The sequence below is a fragment of the Mastigoproctus giganteus genome, chromosome 5, assembly GCF_048544385.1.
Source record: "Mastigoproctus giganteus isolate SK-2022 chromosome 5, ASM4854438v1, whole genome shotgun sequence".
NCBI classification, from domain to species: domain Eukaryota; kingdom Metazoa; phylum Arthropoda; class Arachnida; order Uropygi; family Thelyphonidae; genus Mastigoproctus; species Mastigoproctus giganteus.
The window spans coordinates 198,658,066-198,679,922 of NC_143579.1; the positions used below are offsets into that span (position 1 = coordinate 198,658,066).

At 37.0% G+C, this 21,857-nt stretch overlaps 1 protein-coding gene across 7 annotated transcripts in view; it reads left to right on the forward strand.

The window, feature by feature from the left end:
- The window catches only part of LOC150085990 (protein GUCD1), a 272,649-nt gene that overhangs the window by 180,350 nt on the left and 70,442 nt on the right, over positions 1 to 21,857 (forward strand). For all 7 annotated transcript variants that reach the window (XR_016546950.1, XR_016546949.1, XR_016546948.1 and 4 more), the window contains one exon: positions 2,267 to 2,372. Coding sequence is in view for 3 of the 7 variants with exons in the window: in XM_090373639.1 (XP_090229765.1) it covers positions 2,267 to 2,372 (106 nt within the window). In the remaining 4 variants the exon portion in view is untranslated. The remainder of the gene's footprint in view (positions 1 to 2,266; positions 2,373 to 21,857) is intronic.

Genomic DNA, 21,857 nt, shown 5'->3' on the forward strand with positions numbered 1-21,857 from the left:
ACTTTAGATGGGGAAAACATTCAGCAAGTCCAGCACTTCAAGTATTTGGGATCTAGCAGCAAGGATGGCTGAATAGATGAAGAGCCAAATGCAAGGATTGCAGTCCTAGAACACTTGTACCCTGCCATAAACCGAGTAAGGAGCAGTAAGGAGGTGGACCAAATCAGTGGTGTACAAGTCCACGTACGTACCACTTGACATACAGCTATGAATCGTGGACCCTTTCCTTTCATTATCGGAGCCAACTGCAAGCTGCCAAGATGAGGTATCTTTGTAGAGTGGACCAGAAGACAAGACAAGATCAAATCTGCAAACAAATTATACTGACTGCTCTAAACTTAAAACCACTTCAAACACAGATCGAAGAAGCCCAACTTCGATGGTGTGGCCATATTGTAAGGATGGATGACAACCAGCTTCCATGTTTAGTCTGGGAAGCCAAAGCGTCTGCAGCATGATGGACAAGGGGTGGGGGGCATGTGTGAAATGGGATGACAGCATCCAGCCAGAGCAGCATGGCGGAGAGAGGAGTGGCCTGGAGATTAGGATCGTTGCTCACGACAGGAAAAGTTGGTGTTCTTGCAGTGAAACCTCTACACTACCTGGTATATGACGAGCAACTAAGTAAATAGGACAGTAGAATGAATTTTTTTTAATTTTTTTTTTTTTTTAGTATTTTATCCTTACATTTTCAGAAAAGTCAATTTTTTGGAAGAAAAAACTCAGCCGATGAGGATAGTAATTTTGAAAATGATACAGTACTTAAGTATGGTTCATATATATGAAGTGTCACTGCTGATACTCTGGTGTGCAAAACTTAAGGACAAGTCAGGTTTTCACCTGTAGCTTCTCATAGGAGTGGCCTGGATATGGGAAAAGCATACCAAAGGACCCTTGTGAGGTACAGAAATGAAGAAGGAAACAACACGGACACAATAACGGAAACAAAATGGTACAGAGGGACTTTATTCAAAAATGGCAACATAGCACTGGCTGCCATGATACAGATGCATCACTGCCAAAGATGGAACAAAGGGAAGAGGTGGTCCTTAGTAGAAGATATGGCCATCCCTAATGGCGATGCAAGCTTTGCACCGCCTGTCCATACTTAGAACAATGTTGTTGATAAGTTCTTGCGGTAAGATTGTCCATTCCTCTGTCAGCACCATCTTCAGCTGGTGAACATTTTCTAGTGGGTGTGGACGTGCCGCTGGCCATCTCCCCAGAGCGTTCCATATGTGTTCGATGGGATTTGGATCGGTGGAATGGGCAGGCCAATCCATATGAACAATGTCCTCACTTTCCAAAAGCATATCAACAGCTGCAGTGCAATGGGATGTGGTGTTATCCATTAACATGAACTTGGGGGTCAGTGGCACCTCGAAACAGATGCACATGGGGAAGGATTACCTCAGTACAGTAGTGTGCACTGGTTACAGTACGGCCTTCCAGTATGTGGAGTTGTGTATGTCCATCCAAGATAACACCTCCCCAGATGAGAACACCTCAACCACTATATCGATCTCTTACAGTGGTGTTTGCAGGGTGATACTGTGTGCCAAACTCTCACCAGATTAGGTGATGTCCAGAATTGCTTCTGAGACTGAATCTACTCTCATCAGTAAAGAGTACCGTAAGTAAAGATTCTGGTTGTAACCTTTAGAAATAGTGTTGGTCCTTAAGTTTTGCACACCAATGTAATCAGATCAACAGTGTTGCTTTCTCTTATTGTCTTTGACATGTTGCTGTAGAAAGCAGTTATACAATAAACCCATAAAATTGCTTCTGTTGTGCGAGTGACCAACTCGAAAGTTCCAATCAATATCTGGAAAGTTAAAATCCCCATTATAAGACATTGTTTATTGGCCCACTCTATTTTTCTGTATGGTTGTTCATTGTCCTCACAACAGTCATTTGACTTATAACATACTACTCTCTTTTTTGTTTTCCCAGTGTGTATGTCACACCAAACACTCAGCAGTATATGTTGAATTATTAAAAGCTCTTTTTGCAAATATCTGTGTGTATCCAAATATTTTTTGGTTCTGCAGTGCACATCAAAAATGTTTAATCATGTACAAAAATGTGAAAAAATTGTAATTCATTGTGTAATTTGACTTATATTAGAATGCTAGCTGTCTGCTTAAATCTATGGAAAAAAGAATTAATTTTTATGGAAATATTATTGATCCAATAAAGAGAATGGGTACTACTCAGAGCTTGTTACCTATAACTATTCATTCAGTGTTATTCATTTTTCTCTTAGATCTGTAGAATTTCAAGACATTTTGTGCCAACTACAGTGTGGGAATCCTGCAATCGTGCTAGTAAATGCCAATCTCCTATATTGTGACACCTGCCATGCAAACAAGGTAAGATGTTTTACAACCTCATTGAATAATTTCTTATTATGTAGTGTAATTTCGAAACACTATATAAGAAACACTTCACTTGTCACATGACTGTTTTAGATAGTGTTTCCTGGATGTGGGAGTTGGGGGACACTGTATGATACGGGCTGAAAATTATTTACTCATAATAAATCTTGCATAAGAAATTATTATTATTCACTAAAATATGAGAGGAGTGCAGTATCAATGAATTGCTGCCTCATCTCATATGTTAACATGAAGCCAAAATTATTAGTATTTAGTATTAGTAGTGGCAAATGATACAAGAAAGCAATCTTATACAGCATTAGCCAAAAAAAATAATAATAATAAATAAATAAACTTCCTATTTCATTTATCTGTTCCCTCAAACAGTTTGCCTAGTTCTTGCTTGAATTTATTCAAGTGGTGTCCTTTGTCTTACCTTTGGTAAGAGTGCCACTTCCATAACTTCAGATGGAAGTTTTTTCCAGCAATCAAGCAATCATTAATTCAGCAATCATTAGTTAATATGCACATCTATTGCAACCATCCTTCCTCAGTTTGAATTTATGCTCCCTCATGTGCATAGTCTGAGTAAGATGAAGAATCCCATCAGCATTGAGCTTGCTCAATCCATTCAAAGCCTTATACATCTTAATCAGATCACCTTGCAAGTGCCTAGTCCCCAAATGTTGCAATTTGCAGAACTTAAACATCTTTGGTAAGTGCACCCCTTTGTTCCCCCTCACCAATCTCATTGCCCTATTGCCCTTTTCTGTACTCATTCCAGCAGCTCTACATTTTTCCTAAAATGAGACCTCCAAACCTATATGTAGTACTCAATGTGTACCCTGACCATTGCCTTATACAAATTGATAATCACCCCCTTCTCCCTACTAGCAAAATTTCTGTATATCATTGACAAAACCCTATTTGCTGTACTGGCAGCCTGTCTACACCTGCTTAGAGAACTTGAAATCTGTCTGCACTGCACTGCACAGTTATCCCCGAAGTATTTTTCATTTTCCACTATCCTGAATGTAGTACCATACAATTGGTACATTAATCTGGGATTACTTGACAAATGCAAAGTACTGCACAGTACTTTGCATTTGTTAATGTTAATGCTCAATAGTCATTTCTTAGTCCATATGCTTAATTTTTCTAGATCGAGTTACATTTGCACATCTCCGGTCTGGACCTCTCTCGAGTCCAAGGATGCTCTCATAATCATGGCTAAGGGTTTGCTTACTCCCTTTCCTGCCTCCTTTAATATAACTGAATGGGTCCCATTCACCCCAGGTGCCTTTCTTATGTTTAACTTCAACTATTTCCACTTTCCTCTCAGTTATTACAAAATCATTTAGCTCCCTGCTAGAGCTTGATAAGCTTCTGGCCTGCACTTCCCTATAGACATTCCTCATGCATAAATTTGGATGCGTAATACTCATTCAGTTTGTCAGCTACCTCAGCTGGTTCATCAGCAATCAAGCCATCAATATTGAGTGGATCAATTTGATTCATCCATCCTCTTCCTTCTAGAGATTACAAAAGTAAAGAAGTCTTTGCTGTTTTTCTTTGCATCCTTTGCCAAAGATTTCTTGTAATCTGCCTTCACTTTGCGTAACCTCCATTGTGACTCGATTACAGACTAGCTTATATGTACCATAGGCTTCTGTGTTGCCTGATAATTTATATGCATCCCATGCATTTTTCTTCTCTGACATGAGTCTCATTAGTTAATCTTACTACATTTAGGCCTATACCATAAAGAGCAGGGGTGGGCAACAGCCGGCCCGCAACGATGTTGAATCCGGCCCCCTTGGTAAATGCATAAATATAGAACATCCATACCTGACTACACTCGGCGTAAACGTTCGGCTTAATTCGGTTCAATCGGGAATCGCGGCCAGTACAACAGAAACCAAGTGATTCTACGCAGCGTCAAAGAGTTATTTCCTAATTATGATTGTAGCATCGATCGAACGAAGTTCCTTTGGGTTTGACTTCTTATTGAAAAAAATAATATTGGTGCGAGATATTTTATGTTTTATGCCTTTTCTAAATATTACAATTTTTAAATTAATATAATTTATAGCCCATAAAATGAGCCAATTAAAAAAAAAAGAAAAATTGATGCTGAATGCCGCATTTTCAATGATAATTGGACATTCAGATTTTTTTTAAAAAATACATTAATAATTTGGTAATTCAAGTAATATAACATTTTTTAGGTTCTGATTTTTTTTATTAAATCGTTCAATCTATTCCGGCCCGCATCATGATGCAAAAATTTCATTCGGCCCGCATCATGATACGAAAATTTCATTCGGCCCGCTGACGAAAAAAGTTGCCCACCCCTGATAAAGAGTATTTCTTACTTATTATAAAAAGCTTAGTAGCTTCTATGATTAATTCCTTGAATGCTTCCCATTTAGAATTTGCTGTTAATGACATCATCAGTTGGTTCCACTGTATAGAATTTAAAAACTGTCTGAGACCACCGCAATCACCTTTACAAAAGCAAAAATTCTTCCATTTACCCCTGATGGTAGTTACATCTTTGAGTAAATCCCACATCATTACACTGTGATCACTGCCACTTAATGATTCCTTTATCTGCAGATTCTTAATGCATGAATAATCACTGCTGATAATGAGATCAAGAGTGTCACTCAATTTGGTTGCATCACCAACATGCTGCTGCTGTCGAAAACAATAACCCAATAAATGAACAAAAGTTAACAAAGAAATAAAGTTACAGTAAATTTATGGGAAATTAAAATACCCCATTAAAAGTCATACTGATTTACTTGCCCACTCTATCTTTTCTCTCTACAGTTGTTCGTTGTACTCATCAAAGTCATTAGACCTATAACACACTCCTACTCAAATTTTGTTTTCCCTGTGCTTATGTCACACCAAAGTCTGAACTTTGCATTGTCCACCCATATCAATTGGATGCACTATGTTAGATTTTGTGTTTCTTAACTAACAGCATAAATCCTCTCTTTTCCTATCACCTCTGTTCTTTCTATACGCATTGTACTCACCAAATTCCAATTTTGCATTCCTTATATTGGTATGACACCACGTCTCTGAAATCCTAACAATATCTTGCCTGTGATGTCTTGACCAGCACTTCAAATTCGTGAGATTTATTTTCTATACTCCTTGCATTGATGTACTTGCAAATATACATGCACTTGTTCTTACTCTTGGCTATCCTTACGTAGCTCATGTATTTACTTGTTCCATGATGACTCCCAGCATTCCTTGAATCCCCAGCGCCTTGCTTCCCCCAGGCTTCTGCTGCTCATTCCAGTAGAAGCAGTGCAAGAATCACTTTCACTTCTACCTGCGGATACTGTTAATCTATTAGTCTCCGAATCTCCCCCCCCCCACAAGCTAGCAGGTTTCCAACCCACAAACACTGCCTCGATATCATGTACTTGTTAACAGGAGAGACTACGCTGAGAAAAATTCTACCCTACTCTTCCAGCTCTCATCGAGGCCTATCGAAACACTGAGTTGGTGCCTAATTTCTTCACATACTCCACCTAACACACACAAAGACATCTTCCATGGCTAGATCATGTCTTGTTTCAGAAAGTCTGCAGACATTTCACAAGTTGCACATTTTTTTTTAGACTGTGATGCATTGAAGAATCTATCCCTTTTGGTTCTTCCCCAAGCCACAGCACTCCTGTTACTTTGTGCCCATTGCTTTGCTGCTCTAGTCTGGGGCATGATTTCCATTTAAATACAATTTAATTGATTAGCAATGAAAAATAATAAGATAAATAAATTTAATTGATTAATTAATATATGATAAGCTAATTGATTCCTGAATGCAGTGATACTTATTGCATTATCTAGTTTTACTTTATACCTTACACAAAGGGGGGCCAACTTAATTTGTGATGCGATCTACTTTTTTCCTTCAAAATGTGCCGCGATCTACCATCTCAAGAATTTCATTGCACATGGTTAAAAAAGTTAATCAACACGCATTGAAAAACATTGTTTAAAATTTGAAAATTAAATACAATTCAGAATTCTTATTTTAAATTCATACGTACTTAAATTTTTAATGTATGTTAAGTTTGTGTCTTCATGTCCTTTCAAAATCAGGGATATACTCTGATAAAGCCGATCGTAAAGAATCTTCTGTATGCAGGTCCGAAAGAGTAGAACATTTCTTTGTTTGTTTCAAATACGAAAAGGCTGATTCACATAGATATGTGGAACCAAAACAGGAATTTAAAAGTTCACTGCATTTTTTTACATTTGGGCACTTTTCTCGGCGCAAACATATTTCCAAGTCTTTTTCTTATGATCTGGCTTTTAGGAAGATATCGTTTTGCAATGTAATCATTTCATTTTCATGTAATATTTTCTGCATGTGAAAAATCTCAGCAATTTTTTCTGCAATTTGTTTCGTATCTAAGTCAACATTAAATGAATAAGAAATACAGGTGACCCCCACTTAACGCTGATAATTCGTTCCGTAAAAACAGAGCGCTAAGTGAATCCGTGCTAAGCGAGCGCCACATTCCCATAAGGTAACATATGTATTTGTGAGTTGCGGTCGGGGCCATAGGATATTTCCTAAACGGTAATGAAAATATGCACAAATGTTGGTCAAAATATTTAATATTCAAATATTTGTACATATAAAACATTCTGCATTACATAGTATATAATTAGGTGGGTGGTAACTACTTACGTATCAAAATTAAACTTAAAATTCCAATTAAAATCATGAATTTAATTGATCTAAATTGATTTAATTTAATTGATGAATTTAATCAAGAAAATGTGTCGATTTTCGGTTGAACTTTGGCCCTCTTCCAAATAAACTAAAAGGGGTATTAATTTTAAATCCCCCGCAGCGTTACCACCGAACAATAAAGTCAACCGATCCTTCGCCGCTTTGAAACCTGGCATGTTTTTTTCTTCTTTCAATATGAAACTTCTTTTAGGCATTCGTTTCCACAAAAGTCTCACTTTATGTATGTTAAAAACTTGTTGAGAAGTATAACACATAACACCCTTCTTCAATAATTTTAACAAGTTCTTTTTTGAAAATTTCGGCTCTGTAATCTGCAAATGCGGCTTCTCCCTGGATTTTAAATCTATTCAACCAGCCCGTACTAGTTTGAAATGGTTCCATTTTTTTTTTCTTTTTTTTTAGGTGAGTTTTCTTCAGATCATCATATTGGCTAATCTCTCTCTCTCTCTTTAATAATATTTAACTTAACTGAATTCTGCATTGGATATTATCTTCAGTAAAATTAGTTAAAGTCTTTCCATTTCAATCCTAATAGTTGGCCTAGCCCTAGTTGCTTGCAGTGGAACAATTATAAAAAAATAAAGAATTAATTCTTTATTTTTTTATAACTGTTCTTACAGTTAAACTTGCGAGACCTAAATTATGGCACACATCCACTTGTCTTTGACCGGAATTGATTCGCTTCAAAACGTCTAATTTTAATTTTCAAATTCAGTCTTTTTCTTACATTTATAGTCTTCGTACTGCACTCAGACGTTGCTTTTTCATTCTTATCGGCCATTATTAACTCTTCGAAAATGTAACTGCGTTGTTTGCATTAATTATGATACAATGTTCAAGTAAACTGTTCATTATGCACAATGTCTAATACTGTACTGAGTGATGACTAGACTTCGGATAAATGCATATAACGCAAATATTTCAAGCAATATACGTGATCATTTTTTAAAATGTTGATCTCGTAACTATGTAACAAGTGACTGTACTGCAATTAAATTAGCGTGCGAGAAAATTTCTCAAGTCGGCATAGGAAATGTTTTAATGCTGTTTTGCTATTCATTTTCAAGCTATCGACTCCATGAAATGAAACGATTTCATTAAGTATGCCAAAAATGCAATCTGTAAAAGAGCACTATAGTGATCTGTGACAGCGTTAGTCAGATACGGGTTATAATATAAGAACAGCGTTATAGCGAATCAGCGTAAAGCGAACCGCGTTATAACGGGGGCCTGCTGTATATTGAACAATGTCTTCAATTGTTTTAAAATCGCTGAATCTTGTTTCAAAATCATCCACAACTTTCTCAGTTTCAGAAACATATTTCTCACTATTAAATTCAAAAGCAGGCAATTTTTGCAATGATCTTGCATATTTGCAAAATGATCAAAATTTTTTTTCTTTGAGATCCTTAGCCATTGCCAAAAATTAATATGTAGAAATACTACTAATCATGTCACCCACATTTTTATTTTTTCCTTGTAATTCCAAATTCAGATTACTAAATTTACTGGAAAAATCTGCCAAAGAGTCAGATCACACAACCATTCCGTATATCTTGTAGCTGCTTATAATCATCTCCCCTTTGATCAACAAATTTTTTAAATTCATTCAGCAAATTTCGACATCTCTGTAGAGACTTACTCCGACTCAGTCACCTCACATCTGTGTGTAATATGAGATTTGATTCATTTTCATCATGTTGCATTTTGAAAACTCTCCTTTGAAAAGATTGTCCTCTGATGGAATTCAGGATTTTGAAAGCAATATCCATAACACCTTTAGTATTTAATCTTTTTGCTGGCTAACACTCATTGGTGGATGATACAATGGTAACTCAAAATATCTGGGAATTCGTCATCCTTTTGGCACAATGTGATGAATTTGTTAAGATGCCACGTCATTGCTTTAGCTCCATCTGTTGTTATTGTTGATACAAGCTTAAATAGTGATAATTTAATTTTTTCAATAAAATTTTTGATTTCGTTAAATATATCAAGACCTCTAGTTTTTTCTTTTAACGAAACCATGCCAAGCACTTCTTCTCTAGTGGCAGAATCATCGAAAACCATATGAATAAAAACGAGCAATTGAGCTGTATCACTGACACCTGCAGATTCATCCAGTTGTAAAGAAAAGGACACACACAATTAGCGATATGAGCACGCAATCATTTGCTTACATTTTTATTCATTTTTTCGATGCGCCGCATTGAATCTTGAAGGGCACTTTTAATTTCATTTCTGTTCTTAAAATTTTCAAAAAGAGAATGTGTTATTTCTAAAAATGCGTCTTTGGTGAATTGACTGTCAGAAAATGGTTTGCATTTTTTGCAAGAAGATGACTCACATTAAATGATGCTACAGTTACTGCTTTAGATTGTAAAATTAGGTGTCACGAAGAAATTTTGTAGTGCGAATAATCTGGATTTAAGTTATTTTAATTTATTTTTTCAAAGATCACTGTTAGGTGGAAAATTCTATTGGTATTTACCATGAAGTTCCGTTGAAGTGCCTTTCTATATTTCCTCTTTTGGGTATAACCACAGAAGAATTGCAAATCAAACAACAACATTTTTCTTTTATCATTACAAAAAAAAAAGTATTCTAATTCCCACTCTTGATGAAAATGATACGTTTTACTCTTTTTCACAGTATTCATTTTAAATCAAACAAATTAACGTATAAGTACTGTCCAGTTACTAATCTAAAGTAAACTAAATAAAAAATTCAACACATACACTATGAGTATGCGCTCCACAACGTAACTGCGAAAAGTTGCACTAGACAAGCCTGCGGCTGCGCGGCGACAAAAATAGTCACGTGGTTCAACGGATTTTAATAAGCTTATGCAGTGGGCACACAATAATAATATTTAGATTTTGACTAATCTATTTATTATTATTATTACTATTAGCCATATGATGCATTGAAGTCTGAGGCTTCTGCTACACCAGCCAAAAAAGAAAAAAATTTCTAAATAACCCTGAGAGAGAGAGAGAGAGAGAGAGAGAGAGAGAGAGAGAGAGAGAGAGAGAGAAAGTAGAAGGGAATCACCGAGAAAGAGAACAATGATTATATCCAGCTCAGGACCCTGGGTGTGCCAAGCCCATACTCACCATATGTGTGAGCTTCTAGGGATCTTTTTTATAATGCAGTATATATTTAAAATTCGTTGTGATCGACCGAAATTAAAGCCGTGATCGACTGGTAGATTGCGATCGACTCATTGCCTACCCCTGCCTTACATTATCAAGTTCAATGTACATGAACTTGTAAATTCTAATTAGTTATAATAGATAATAAATTTAACTATCTATCACCAACCTACGCGATTCAAACTCTCAAGTGACCTATTTGTGATACTGTAATAGTTCCTGTTGCTCTGACAGACTTTTCCTTCAAAGTTACCATTAGCTTTACACTGGAGAAAAAGTTGTCAGAGCACAAATGGTATGGATTTGTATTGTGTTTTAGAAGGGATTCAGCAAATTCTATAACAAGACGTAAATAGCCGTAAACAAGACGTTCGTAAATAGCCGCCATTGTTACGGGAAAATTAATCAGTAAAATCTGTTAATCTTGTCGAACTTCATTGGCAATTAAATTGTACTTTTAACTATACATATAACCACTTAGGTTACGTAACATAAATAATTAGTAAAAATAAATAATTAATACATAACTTGATACGGAAGTTATATAAAGGGATTTCGTAGATAACACTCGTTACTGAAACAAAAATATTTCGTAGATAACACTCGATACTGAAACATAAATATTTCGTAGATAACACTCGTTACTGAAACATAAATATAGCGTTATAACTGTGTTGGGATACAAGTTTAGGATTTAATTTTGTACTGAAATTGAAATTTTATTGAAAGTAAAACGAAATCATGACTCAAACCAGAGCAGCAAAGCAAAAGGCTCAAGCTAATGGGAAGCTGTGACTCAGAGGAGAACTGAGGGGGGGCAGTTGCCCTCTGAATCACAGCCTTTTAAGATGCAATATTTGCTTGATGTTTGCGGAGCAGTCAGGTATGGGACATGATACTGCCATGGGGGATGTCTTTGTATGTGCGCAATGCAAGGAGTGTAAGGAAATCAGGTGACAACTCAGCGTTGTTATGGGCCTATATGAGAGCTTGAAGGACAGGGTGGATGCCCTCGAAGGATTACAAGTGAGGGGCCCATCAAGCTCTCAGCTGCCCACACCAATGCCAGAGCTTGCACTTGGTCATCGCGCGACACAGCGGCAACCCCCAAAGCAGAATGCGCTGGTCCCAAAGGAACTTGTAGTTGTTGGTGACTCTATTGTCAGGGAAACGGGAAATATGCTTTGTAAAAAGGATAGGTGGAACAGGACCAGGGTATGTCTGCCAGGGGCAAAGGTTGATGACATTGTAGAGCGGATATCATCTTTTAAGGGCACAAAAGGTGATATAGTTGTACACGTTGGCACTAATGATATTAAGAGTAGGAGACCGGCGGAATTACTTAACAAGTACAGGTCACTGAATTTGAAAGTTGAATTTCAATAGTTGAATTAGGGTTGAATTTGAAAGTGTCTGCAATTCTGCCCTGACACGATAGGAGGGAGTATATGATGAGAGCCCTGTCGATCAATTCGGCCCTGGAAAGATTGTGCAGGGCTCAAGGGGTAGAATTTTTTTTCAGCCTGGTCTGTACTTGTTAACAGGAGAGACTGCTTCTACAGGGATGGGATACACTTAAATAGAAAAGGTGCAAGAATGTTTGCTGATGCTATCGAGGCAGTGTTAGGTGGGTCGGAAAACTGCTAGATTGGGGGGATACAAGGACTAATAGATTAACAGTAGCCACTGGCAGAGGAGAAAGTGATTCTTGCACTGCTTCTATTGGAATGAGCAGCAGCCTGGAAAATAAGATGTAGGATATTTCAGAGACTGCTGGGAATCATTGGGGTACAAGTGAACACATGGGTTGTGTTAGGGTGGCTAAGAGGAAGAGCAGGTGCATGTATACTTGCGTGTACACCAATGCTAGGAGTTTAGTAAATAAATTTGATGAATTTGAGGTATTGCTCAAAACATCAAAGGCAGATATTGTTGGGATTTCAGAGACGTGGTGTCATACAGATATAAGGAATGCAGAACTGGAATTTGGGGAGTACAGTGTCTACAGAAAGGATAGACAGGATAGGAAGGGAGGAGGGGTTATGCTATTAGTTAAGAAACACATAAAATCCAAGGAAGTGAAGCCAGTCGACATCACTGCACAGTGCAGTGTCGAGTCAGTTTGGTGTGACATAAGCATTGGGAGATCAAAATTGAGAGTAGGAGTGTGCTATAGGCCTAATGACTCTGATGAGTATAATAAGAAACTGTACAGAGAAATAGAGTGGGCCAGTAAATCAGAGAGTCTTATAATGGGGGATTTTAATTTCCCAGATATTGACTGGAATTTGCGGGCTGGTCACTCACACACTAGCAAGGCTTTTGTGTATTTATTGGATGATTGTTTTCTACATCAGCATGTTCGGGAGGCAGCTAGAGGGAGTAATACTCTTGATTTGATTATCAGTAGTGATTCTTCATGCATTAAGAATCTGCAGATAAATGAACCACTAGGTGGCAGTGATCACAGTGTTCTGAAGTGGGAGTTACTTAGAGAGGTTACTACCATTAGGGGTAAAGGGAAGGGGTATTGCTTTCGTAAAGGCGACTATGATGGACGGAGACAGTATTTAAATTCCATACAGTGGGATCAACTGATGATGTTACCAACAGCAAATTCAAAATGGGAAGCATTCAAAGAACTTATCTTGGAAGCTACTAGGCTTTACATACCAACTAAGAAATATTGTTCAAGGTTTAGGCCTAAATGGATGTCAGATGAACTAATGAGGCATATGGCAGAGAAGAAAAATGCATGGGATACATACAAATTATCACGTGACACAGAAGCCTATGATAGATACAAGTTGATCTGTAACCAAGTTACAAAGGAGGTCAGGCAGGCGAAGGCAGATTACGAGAGATCCTTGGCAAGGGATGCGAAGAAAAACAGCAAAGATTCTTTACTTATGTAAACTCTAGAAGGAAGGGGATGAATCAGATTGGTCCACTTGATATCGATGGGTCAACTGTTGATGACCCTGCTCAGGTAGCTAACAAACTAAATGAATATTTTGCGTCGACATTCACATGAGGAGTTATTCAGCGAGGGGAATGCCAGAGGTGATTCAACTCTAGCAGTAAGCTAGAGAATCTTGTAATAACTGAGAGTAAAGTGGAGGAGAAATTGTTGACGATAAACACAAGAAAGGCACCTGGGGTGGATGGTATCTATCCAGTTATATTAAAGGAGGGTAAGCAAACCCTTAGCCATAATTATGAGAGCTTCCTTGGACTGGAGATGTGCAAATGTGACCCCAATTCACAAGGGAGGATCAAAGGCTGACACAAGTAATTATAGACCTGTGAGTTTAACTTCTGTTCCCGGAAAATTAATGGAGACACTGGTTAAAGAAGCACTGCAGGATCATCTAGACAAGACTTCAGTTATAGCTCGGACACAGCATGGTTTTGTTAAGGGGAAGTCTTGCCTGACCAATTTGATTGGATACTATGATGCAGTCACAAAAGAACTGGATGCAGGGAATAACTTTGATATTATATACTTGGATCTTTGAAAGGCTTTTGATACTGTTGCACATGGAAGACTGCTGCACAAATTGGAGCAGTGTGGCATTGGAGGCAAATTGCTGCTATGGATAAAGGGGTGGTTAAGGGGGAGAAGACAGAGAGTGGTAATCAATGGACACTGCTCATCGTGGACTAATGTTATTAGTGGAGTCCCTCAGGGTTCAGTATTGGGTCCTTTATTGTTTTCTGTATTTATAAATGATATTGATGATGGTATATCAAGCTTAATGTCCAAGTTTCCAGACGATACGAAGGTTGGCAGGGTTGTCAAGGACACTACTGACACTATGCTGCTGCAACAGGATCTGGAAAGGTTGAGCAGATGGGCTGAGAGGTGGCAAATGAAGTTTAACATTGACAAATGTAAAGTACTACATATGGGAAACAGCAACCCCAGAGCAACGTATCAAATCTGTGGTACTACACTGACAGTGGTAGAGAATGAAAGGGACCTGGGGGTGGTTGTGCAGGCAGATATGAAGTTCTCTGAGCAGTGCAGATGGGCTGCAAGAGTAGCTCATGGTGTATTGTCAATGATATATAGGAATTTTTCTAGCAGGGATAAGGAGGTGATTATTCCCTTGTATAAGGCAATGGTCAGGCCACACCTAGAGTACTGTATACAGGTCTGGAGGCCTCATTTCAAGAAGGATGTAGAGCTGCTGGAACGAGTACAGAGAAGGGCAACAAGATTAGTGAATGGTGCTCTTACGAAGAAAGGCTTAAGTTTTGCAAATTACAGTGTCTGGAGACTAGGCACCAGCGAGGTGATCTGATAGAGGTGTACAACGCCTTGAATGGTTTGAGCATGCTCAATACTGATGGGATTCTTCCTCTTGCTCAGAATAATCATCTGAGAGGGCATAAATTCAAATTGAGGAAAGACAGATGTAGGATAGATGTGCGGAAATTTGCCTTTAGCCAGCGGGTGGTTGGTAGGTGGAACAGACTTCCATCCCTTGTCGTGAAGTTGATAGCCTAAATAAGTTTAAGGCTCAGCTGGACAGGTATTTCGAACGAATAGAGGGGTGAAGTGGAAGTGGTTATTTTTTATTTATTTATTTTACTTTATTTTTTTTTTTTGGCTGATGCTGCATAAGCTTGCTTTCTTGCATCAAATGCCTCTACTAATGCTAATGCTAAGACTCCCCCAATCCAAGGCTAATCTCTCTCTCTCCTACTGCTCGAGTCGGTTTTTTTTTCTTGATAAGGTTCAAAACTAAACCAAATAACCAAGTGTTGTTGCCCTGCACCAAAGCTTGTAACCAAAACAAATTGGTTTTCCACAAATTAACTGATTGCATCCATGTTTTCCAAAGTACTTGCACTTTGATTCATCAAAGTTGTAGAATTCTTCTATGGGGCATATTGAAGAAACTTGTTATTGAGATGATTTATCAGAGGTCTAACTTTAGCAAATTTATCAATATTATCCAGCTTGGTATTGTCAGAAAAATGCACATTTGCATCTCATTGCAACTCGTCTCATTGCATCGACAACAAGAGATTGATGGGTATCTGATGCATTTTCCCAAAACATTCTTTTCCTTGAACTTGAATGATAATCACTCAGCATCATTATTCCTAGAAAACACCTTATTTCTTCATTAGTTACTAGTAATTTTCATTTCTCTGAAAGGTATACCTATTCATTTCTGTGGCAATTAGACTTGTAAGATCATCATCAAAGAATAATTCAAAATATTCATTTGGTGACAAGTTTAAATTTTTGAGTTCTTTATATTGAATATTATCTACATTGGTTCAGTATCTTTCTTTTCCCACTTGCTCTCAGGTAAACAAGGTTACTTCCTCCTTTTTTGGTAGGGGGTTGAAGTTCCTCGTCCTCACTCGAGGGATTGTCTTATGTAGCTCTAACACAAAGCATGCTTCCTGGCAAATTATTTATCATTCCTGGACCATTCTTATCACCAGAATCTTCATCAGCAATTGTACCGGTGGCATTCTCAGGTGGCAATACTGGAAAGATGAGAACTTTTGCTTTATCCTCCATACATAGACTACCATCTTCAGCTGCATCTAAAACATCATTCAGTTTTGAGGGAACTTAGAATTTCTTGTAGAAGTGTGCAGGGTCCATTTTACCGCAAAAGAAATATTTATATATACAGGAACTCCCCGACTTATGGAAATTCGACTTTACGTAAGTTTTTGCCAGCCGGTGCAAACTTAAAAAAATTGTGGAAACGTATTTTGCATCCTGTAGGAATAAATGGGGGTATCCTGAAAATGTCGTAATGTGAACCCAATAACATTATTTAAAAAAATTTTTTTTTAATTTTGTAATTCATTCCAAGTCCTTGGAAGTTCAAAATTTCACTATATAACTAAGCTGTTTATCTCTCTAAAAGGTAATTTTTTTATAATGGAAATTGCACTACACTTTCATCGTTATCATATGTTCCATTATAAGAATCAATTTTGTGAATGCCTTTGTAATATTTTTCTAAAGGTAGTTTCTGGAGGTTACGACCAGAAAAACAATATGCACTTTCCAGTTTATTGGGCTTTTCTGTTAATGCATCTAATTATAATCGGGTAGTAAACTCGATCTTATTGCATTTGTGATAATACCGATAACTGCAATTGTGTGGGTTTTTACACTATTATGGTCAAATGTTGTTCCTCTTCACTGAAATCTTCAATCATATAAAAAACAAATTTTCAGAATCTTCTCTTCATTCCTATTTACTTATTACAATGGTGCCAGGAAACGGAACAAAATTGATTTAGAAATGAAGATGAAAATGATTAAGAACTACGAAGCAAGACAAAGTTTGTCATCTATTGCAAGGGTCTCGCTGCTTCAACAATGAATACTATTTTAAAGGACAGTTTGCATATAAAAGAACATGTCAAAAGATCAACAACAGTGATCACAAAACAGCGTTCAGGTGCTATATTGAAGATGGAACAACTGTTAATAATATGGATGGAAAATCAGATTCAGAAGCAAATGCCCCTGAGTCTAATGACCATTCAGGCAAAAGCAACAAGTATTTATAAAGATATTAAGGATAAGTACGGCGAACCCAAACCCAAGTTCATGGCAAGCAATGGGTGGTTTAGTAGGTTCAAGCATTGCGCTGGTTTCCACAATGTTAAAGTATGCAGTGAAGTCACCAGTGCCTATTCTTCATATGCAGAGAAATTTTGTGATGTGTTGGGAAAAATTATCGATGAAGGCTTAGCTGTTCAACACAGCAAATTTTTTATGTTCACGAGACTGTTCTGTATTGGGAAAAAATGCTGGAGCGAACATACATTGCCAAAGAGGAAAATTCAATGCTAAGTTTCAAGGCGTCAAAGACAGGGCCATGCTCTTGCTTGGGGCTAGTGCAGCAGGAGATTACAGATTAAAACCACTGCTTGTGTACCACTGAAAATCCTCGTTCATTTAAGGGCATCAATAAAGCCACCCTACCCATGCATTTCCGATCGAACCAGAGAGCATGGATAACAATATCTCTTTGAGGATTGATTTAAATGCTACTCTATTCCCGAGGTTGAAAAATATTGTAAAGACAACGACATTCCTTTCAAGATTTCACTTCTATTAGATAATGCTTCTGAACATCCTACGCATCTAGATGATTTCAATTTGAACACGAGTGTCATATTTCTACTACCAAACATGACTTCACTCATCCAACCTATGAATCAGGGTATTATTTCGAATTTAAAAGCATACTATTTACGCACAACATTTGCTCAGACTTTGTCTGCAGTAGATGATGAGAAAAATTTTACGTTAAGAGACTTTTGGAAATCTTACAACATATACCATGCCATCTGAAACATTAATAAGGCCTGGGCGGAAATTACTAAAAGTTGTTTAAATGGCGCATGGAAGAAAATATGCCCACAGCACATAAAAGGCTTCGAAGGATTTGAAAAAGATGAATCATATGAAGAGGTTACAGATAAGATTGTAAAGGTTGCAGAGCTACTTCAGTTGGAGGTTGATGCTAAAGATGTGGAGTTAATAGAGGAAGAACAGAAGGATTTATCTAATGAAGAACTTATTGACTTGCAGACAGTGATAGTGAAAGAAGGAAGTGCTGACGAAGCTCAAGATGAACCAAATGAGGAGCCGAGCCACTTCATCACCAGAGAGATGGCAATGGCGAGGTTTGAGAAGATGGATCCTGACAGCAAACGATTCTTAAAAGTTAACAGAGAGGTGAATGATATGCTTGCTTGCTTACTACAAAGAAAAGAAAAAAAGCCACTGTCCAGTCATCCATTAATGTTCTTTTGTAAGGTTCAGTGGCCGACCACTTCTAAATCTCCACAGCCCTCATCCTCTGCAGCGGTGTACTTATCAGCTGAAGACGTCAATTCTGGCAATGATGCTGGAGAGATAAAGCTTACTGACATTATGCCTGTCTCCTCTCTTTTTTGTAATTTTATAATTTTGAAATTTTTTTAAATTGCAAGCTTTTGAAATTTTTCTTTGTATGAGATAAAAAATTGAATAAATACAATAAATAATTCTATTTATGTGTTCATCGAACATTTCTTTTTTGATTCAATCAATTCAGCGAGCACAGTTGCGAGTGCTGCACAAGCATGGGGTAAATTACGACTTACGTAGCATTCCGCTTAATGCAACCCTTACATAAGTCAGGGAGTTCCTGTACTGTATATATATATATATATATATATATATATATATGACTAAAATAAAAATAAAATTAAATTAAAATTATGCCAACAGCATGGCAAACCTGTGTGTGTGTGTGTGTGCGTGTGCATATATTTGAATAATGTTTGAAATAGTTGAAAACTGAATCTTTCATAATAAAAAATAAAAAGGTAACGCAAACATCAGAGGCAGCAAAAAGCATATTCCTCTATATGATGCTTGAGAAATAAAAATAAAATTTTAATCATCATTCTAATTTATTTTTATATATATATAAAAATTTGATAATAGAGAGCTATTAAGTGCTCGATAATTCCTATATTCTATTATATTATGAATCAACAGGGATTACCTTTATTTTAGATATAGGAAGCTTCTTTTCCAACCAACTCTCCTGGTCCAACTCGCTAATAATTCTTGGGGAAGGAAATATCAATTTTGCAAACCACGTGGGACATCTTCCCCACTGTCAGAACCGTAGTGTTCAGACCATACGGTCTCAACAATGAGCGCTCAAGACGTCTGTCTTCAAACACCATACCTCTGGCAGCACGTCTTGACTTGGCGCATTATGGCCTTAGCTGCCAATGCGCCATAAAAAACCAAATCAAATCAAATCAAATCTGGCAGCACGTAAACCATTACGTGGATTGACATAAAATTAGATTTTTGAAGGTCTAAACTTAATAAATATGGACTGATTATTTCTTTGGTCCTGTAACTTGACTTTAGAGTTAAATTTACGGGTTTAAAAAAAAAATGGATATGGGGGGATTATTCTCTACACTTCTTAAGTCGGACTAGAACTTTTCGGGGCGTCATGTTCACAGGAATGTTCACTCACAATTAATCCGAAACTTTTGTCTTATGTTGTAGTGTTTGTTCTTCACGCATGCGTATAAGTGACCAATCGTCGGACAATAGGAATGGTCTACAGATATTGATTGAAGTTTCATGTAGTTTCATCTCTAAGGTTTCCGCAATAAGTAGTTTGTGGTAGTTGTGTTGAATATTTATAATTTTTGTTTCATTAAAGCCGAATGAATGTCGTTCATTTATTGCGTGGAATTAAAGTTCCGATGCATTTGAACGACTTGCCCGCACAGAAGCTTTGTGTTGTTTTGCTTGAAGCTGTGCCACTCCCGTGGTAGATCCTACATAAACAGCGTCCCAATTTTTGAATGGGATGCTGTATACTAGGTAATGCGGTGATTGGAATGTGGTGTTTGAAGGTCGATTTCTGAAGAATATGTATAATTTGTTCATGAGTTTTGCTATAATTTTCATGTCGGATCCCTTGCATATGGAATGGTGATGAAATGTATTTTGGTCTTGTCATATTTTTGTGCAATGTTTGTTGGGAGGTGGTTGTTATTTATTTTATCACGGGTTATTGTTTTAACTTTGTTTATATAGGTTAGCGGGTAACCCCTATTTGAGAATCTTCTAGTTAATTAGTTTATTTCAGTGGTTAGAGAAATCTGGGTGGAAGAATATTTAAAGGCGTTAAGAAATTGATTCAGCATGACCGATTTTTTATATGGTTGGGGATGATAACTGTGGAAATGCAAAAGCATCCCCTTATTAGTGGGTTTTCTATATGTGCTGAAATTTAGTTTTTAGTCTAATCTGTGTATGGTAAAATTAAGGAAATTTATGGAGTGGGTTTCTGCTTTAATTTCTAATTCAAATTTTAATCTCTGATGGATGTTATTAAAAACCTGTAGAATATTGTTTATGGTCAAATGATCTGTGATAATTAGGATGTCATCCAGATATCTTCCGTAATATGTGATCTGTGGTATAAATGGATCAAGATGGATCTTTTCTAATTTGTCTAAGTATAGTTCAGCAATGAGTCCACTGATGTTTAGGCCCATTGGGAGGCCGAAAATCTGTCTATATATTTTTTCTTGAAAGAGAATGTAATTAGCATTTACTAATAGTTTTGTTAGTTCGAATATTCTGTCTTTGGGAAGTCTGGTGTTATTAATTTTTATGTTATCATCGTTTAAGTAGGCCCAGATTATGTCTAAGGCATAAGGGACATTTCCGTTAGTGTATAGTGAAGTCACATCCAGTGAATATAACTTCATATCCTCCTTGATATGGAGATCTTTAAGGTTCGTGAATAAAGCATCATGGTTTTTTATGTTATATGTTAGGAGTTCTCGGAGTGGTTTTAGAATTGGGTAGATGAACGTGGTTAAGGAAGCAAAAGCTGAATTCTTATATGACACGATTGGACGTATTGGGTATCCTATTTTGTGTAATTTTACTTGGCCGAATAAGGTTGGGATCATCCCCAACCATACAAAAAACCATACAGTTATCATCCCCAACCATACAAAAAATCGGTCATGCTGAATCAATTTCTTAACGCCTTTAAATATTCTTCCACTCAGATTTCTCTAACAACTGAAATAAACTAATTAACTAGAAGATTCTCAAATAGGGGTTACCCGCTAACCTATATAAACAAAGTTAAAACAATAGCCCGTGATAAAATAAATAACAACAACCTTGCAACAAACATTGCACAAAAATATGACAAGACCAAAATACATTTCATCACCATTCCATATGTCAAGTACTGGTACAATAAACTTAACCAAATATGCAAGGGAACCAACATGAAAATCATAGCAAAACCCATGAACAAATTATACACATTTTTCAGAAATCGACCTTCAAACACCACATTCCAATCACAGCATGACCTAGTATACAGCATCCCATTCAAAAATTGCAACGCTGTTTATGTAGGATGGGAGTGGCACAGCTTGGAACAAAACAACACGAAGCTTCTGTACGGACGGGTCGTTCAAATGCATTGGTATTCCATGCAATAAATGAACAACATTCATTCGGCTTTAATGAAACAAAAATTATAAAATTTCAACACAACTACCACAAACTACTTATTGCGGAAACCTTAGAGATGAAACTACATGAAACTTCAATCAATATCCTTAGACCATTCCTATTGTCCGACGATTGGTCACTTATACGCATGCGTGAAGAACAAACACTACAACATAAGACAAAAGTTTCGGATTAATTGTGAGTGAACATTCCTGTGAACATGACGCCCCGAAAAGTTCTAGTCCGACTTCAGAAATGTAGAGAATAATCCCCCCCATATCCATTTTTTTTTTTTTTAGACCTCTAAATTTAACTCTAAAGTCAAGTTACAGGACCAAAAGAAATAATCGGTCCATATTTATTAAGTTTAGACCTTCAAAAATCTAATTTTATGTCAATCCACGTAATGGTTTCCATGCTGCCAGAGGTATGGTGTTTGAAGAAGTCTTGAGCGCTCATTGTTGAGACTG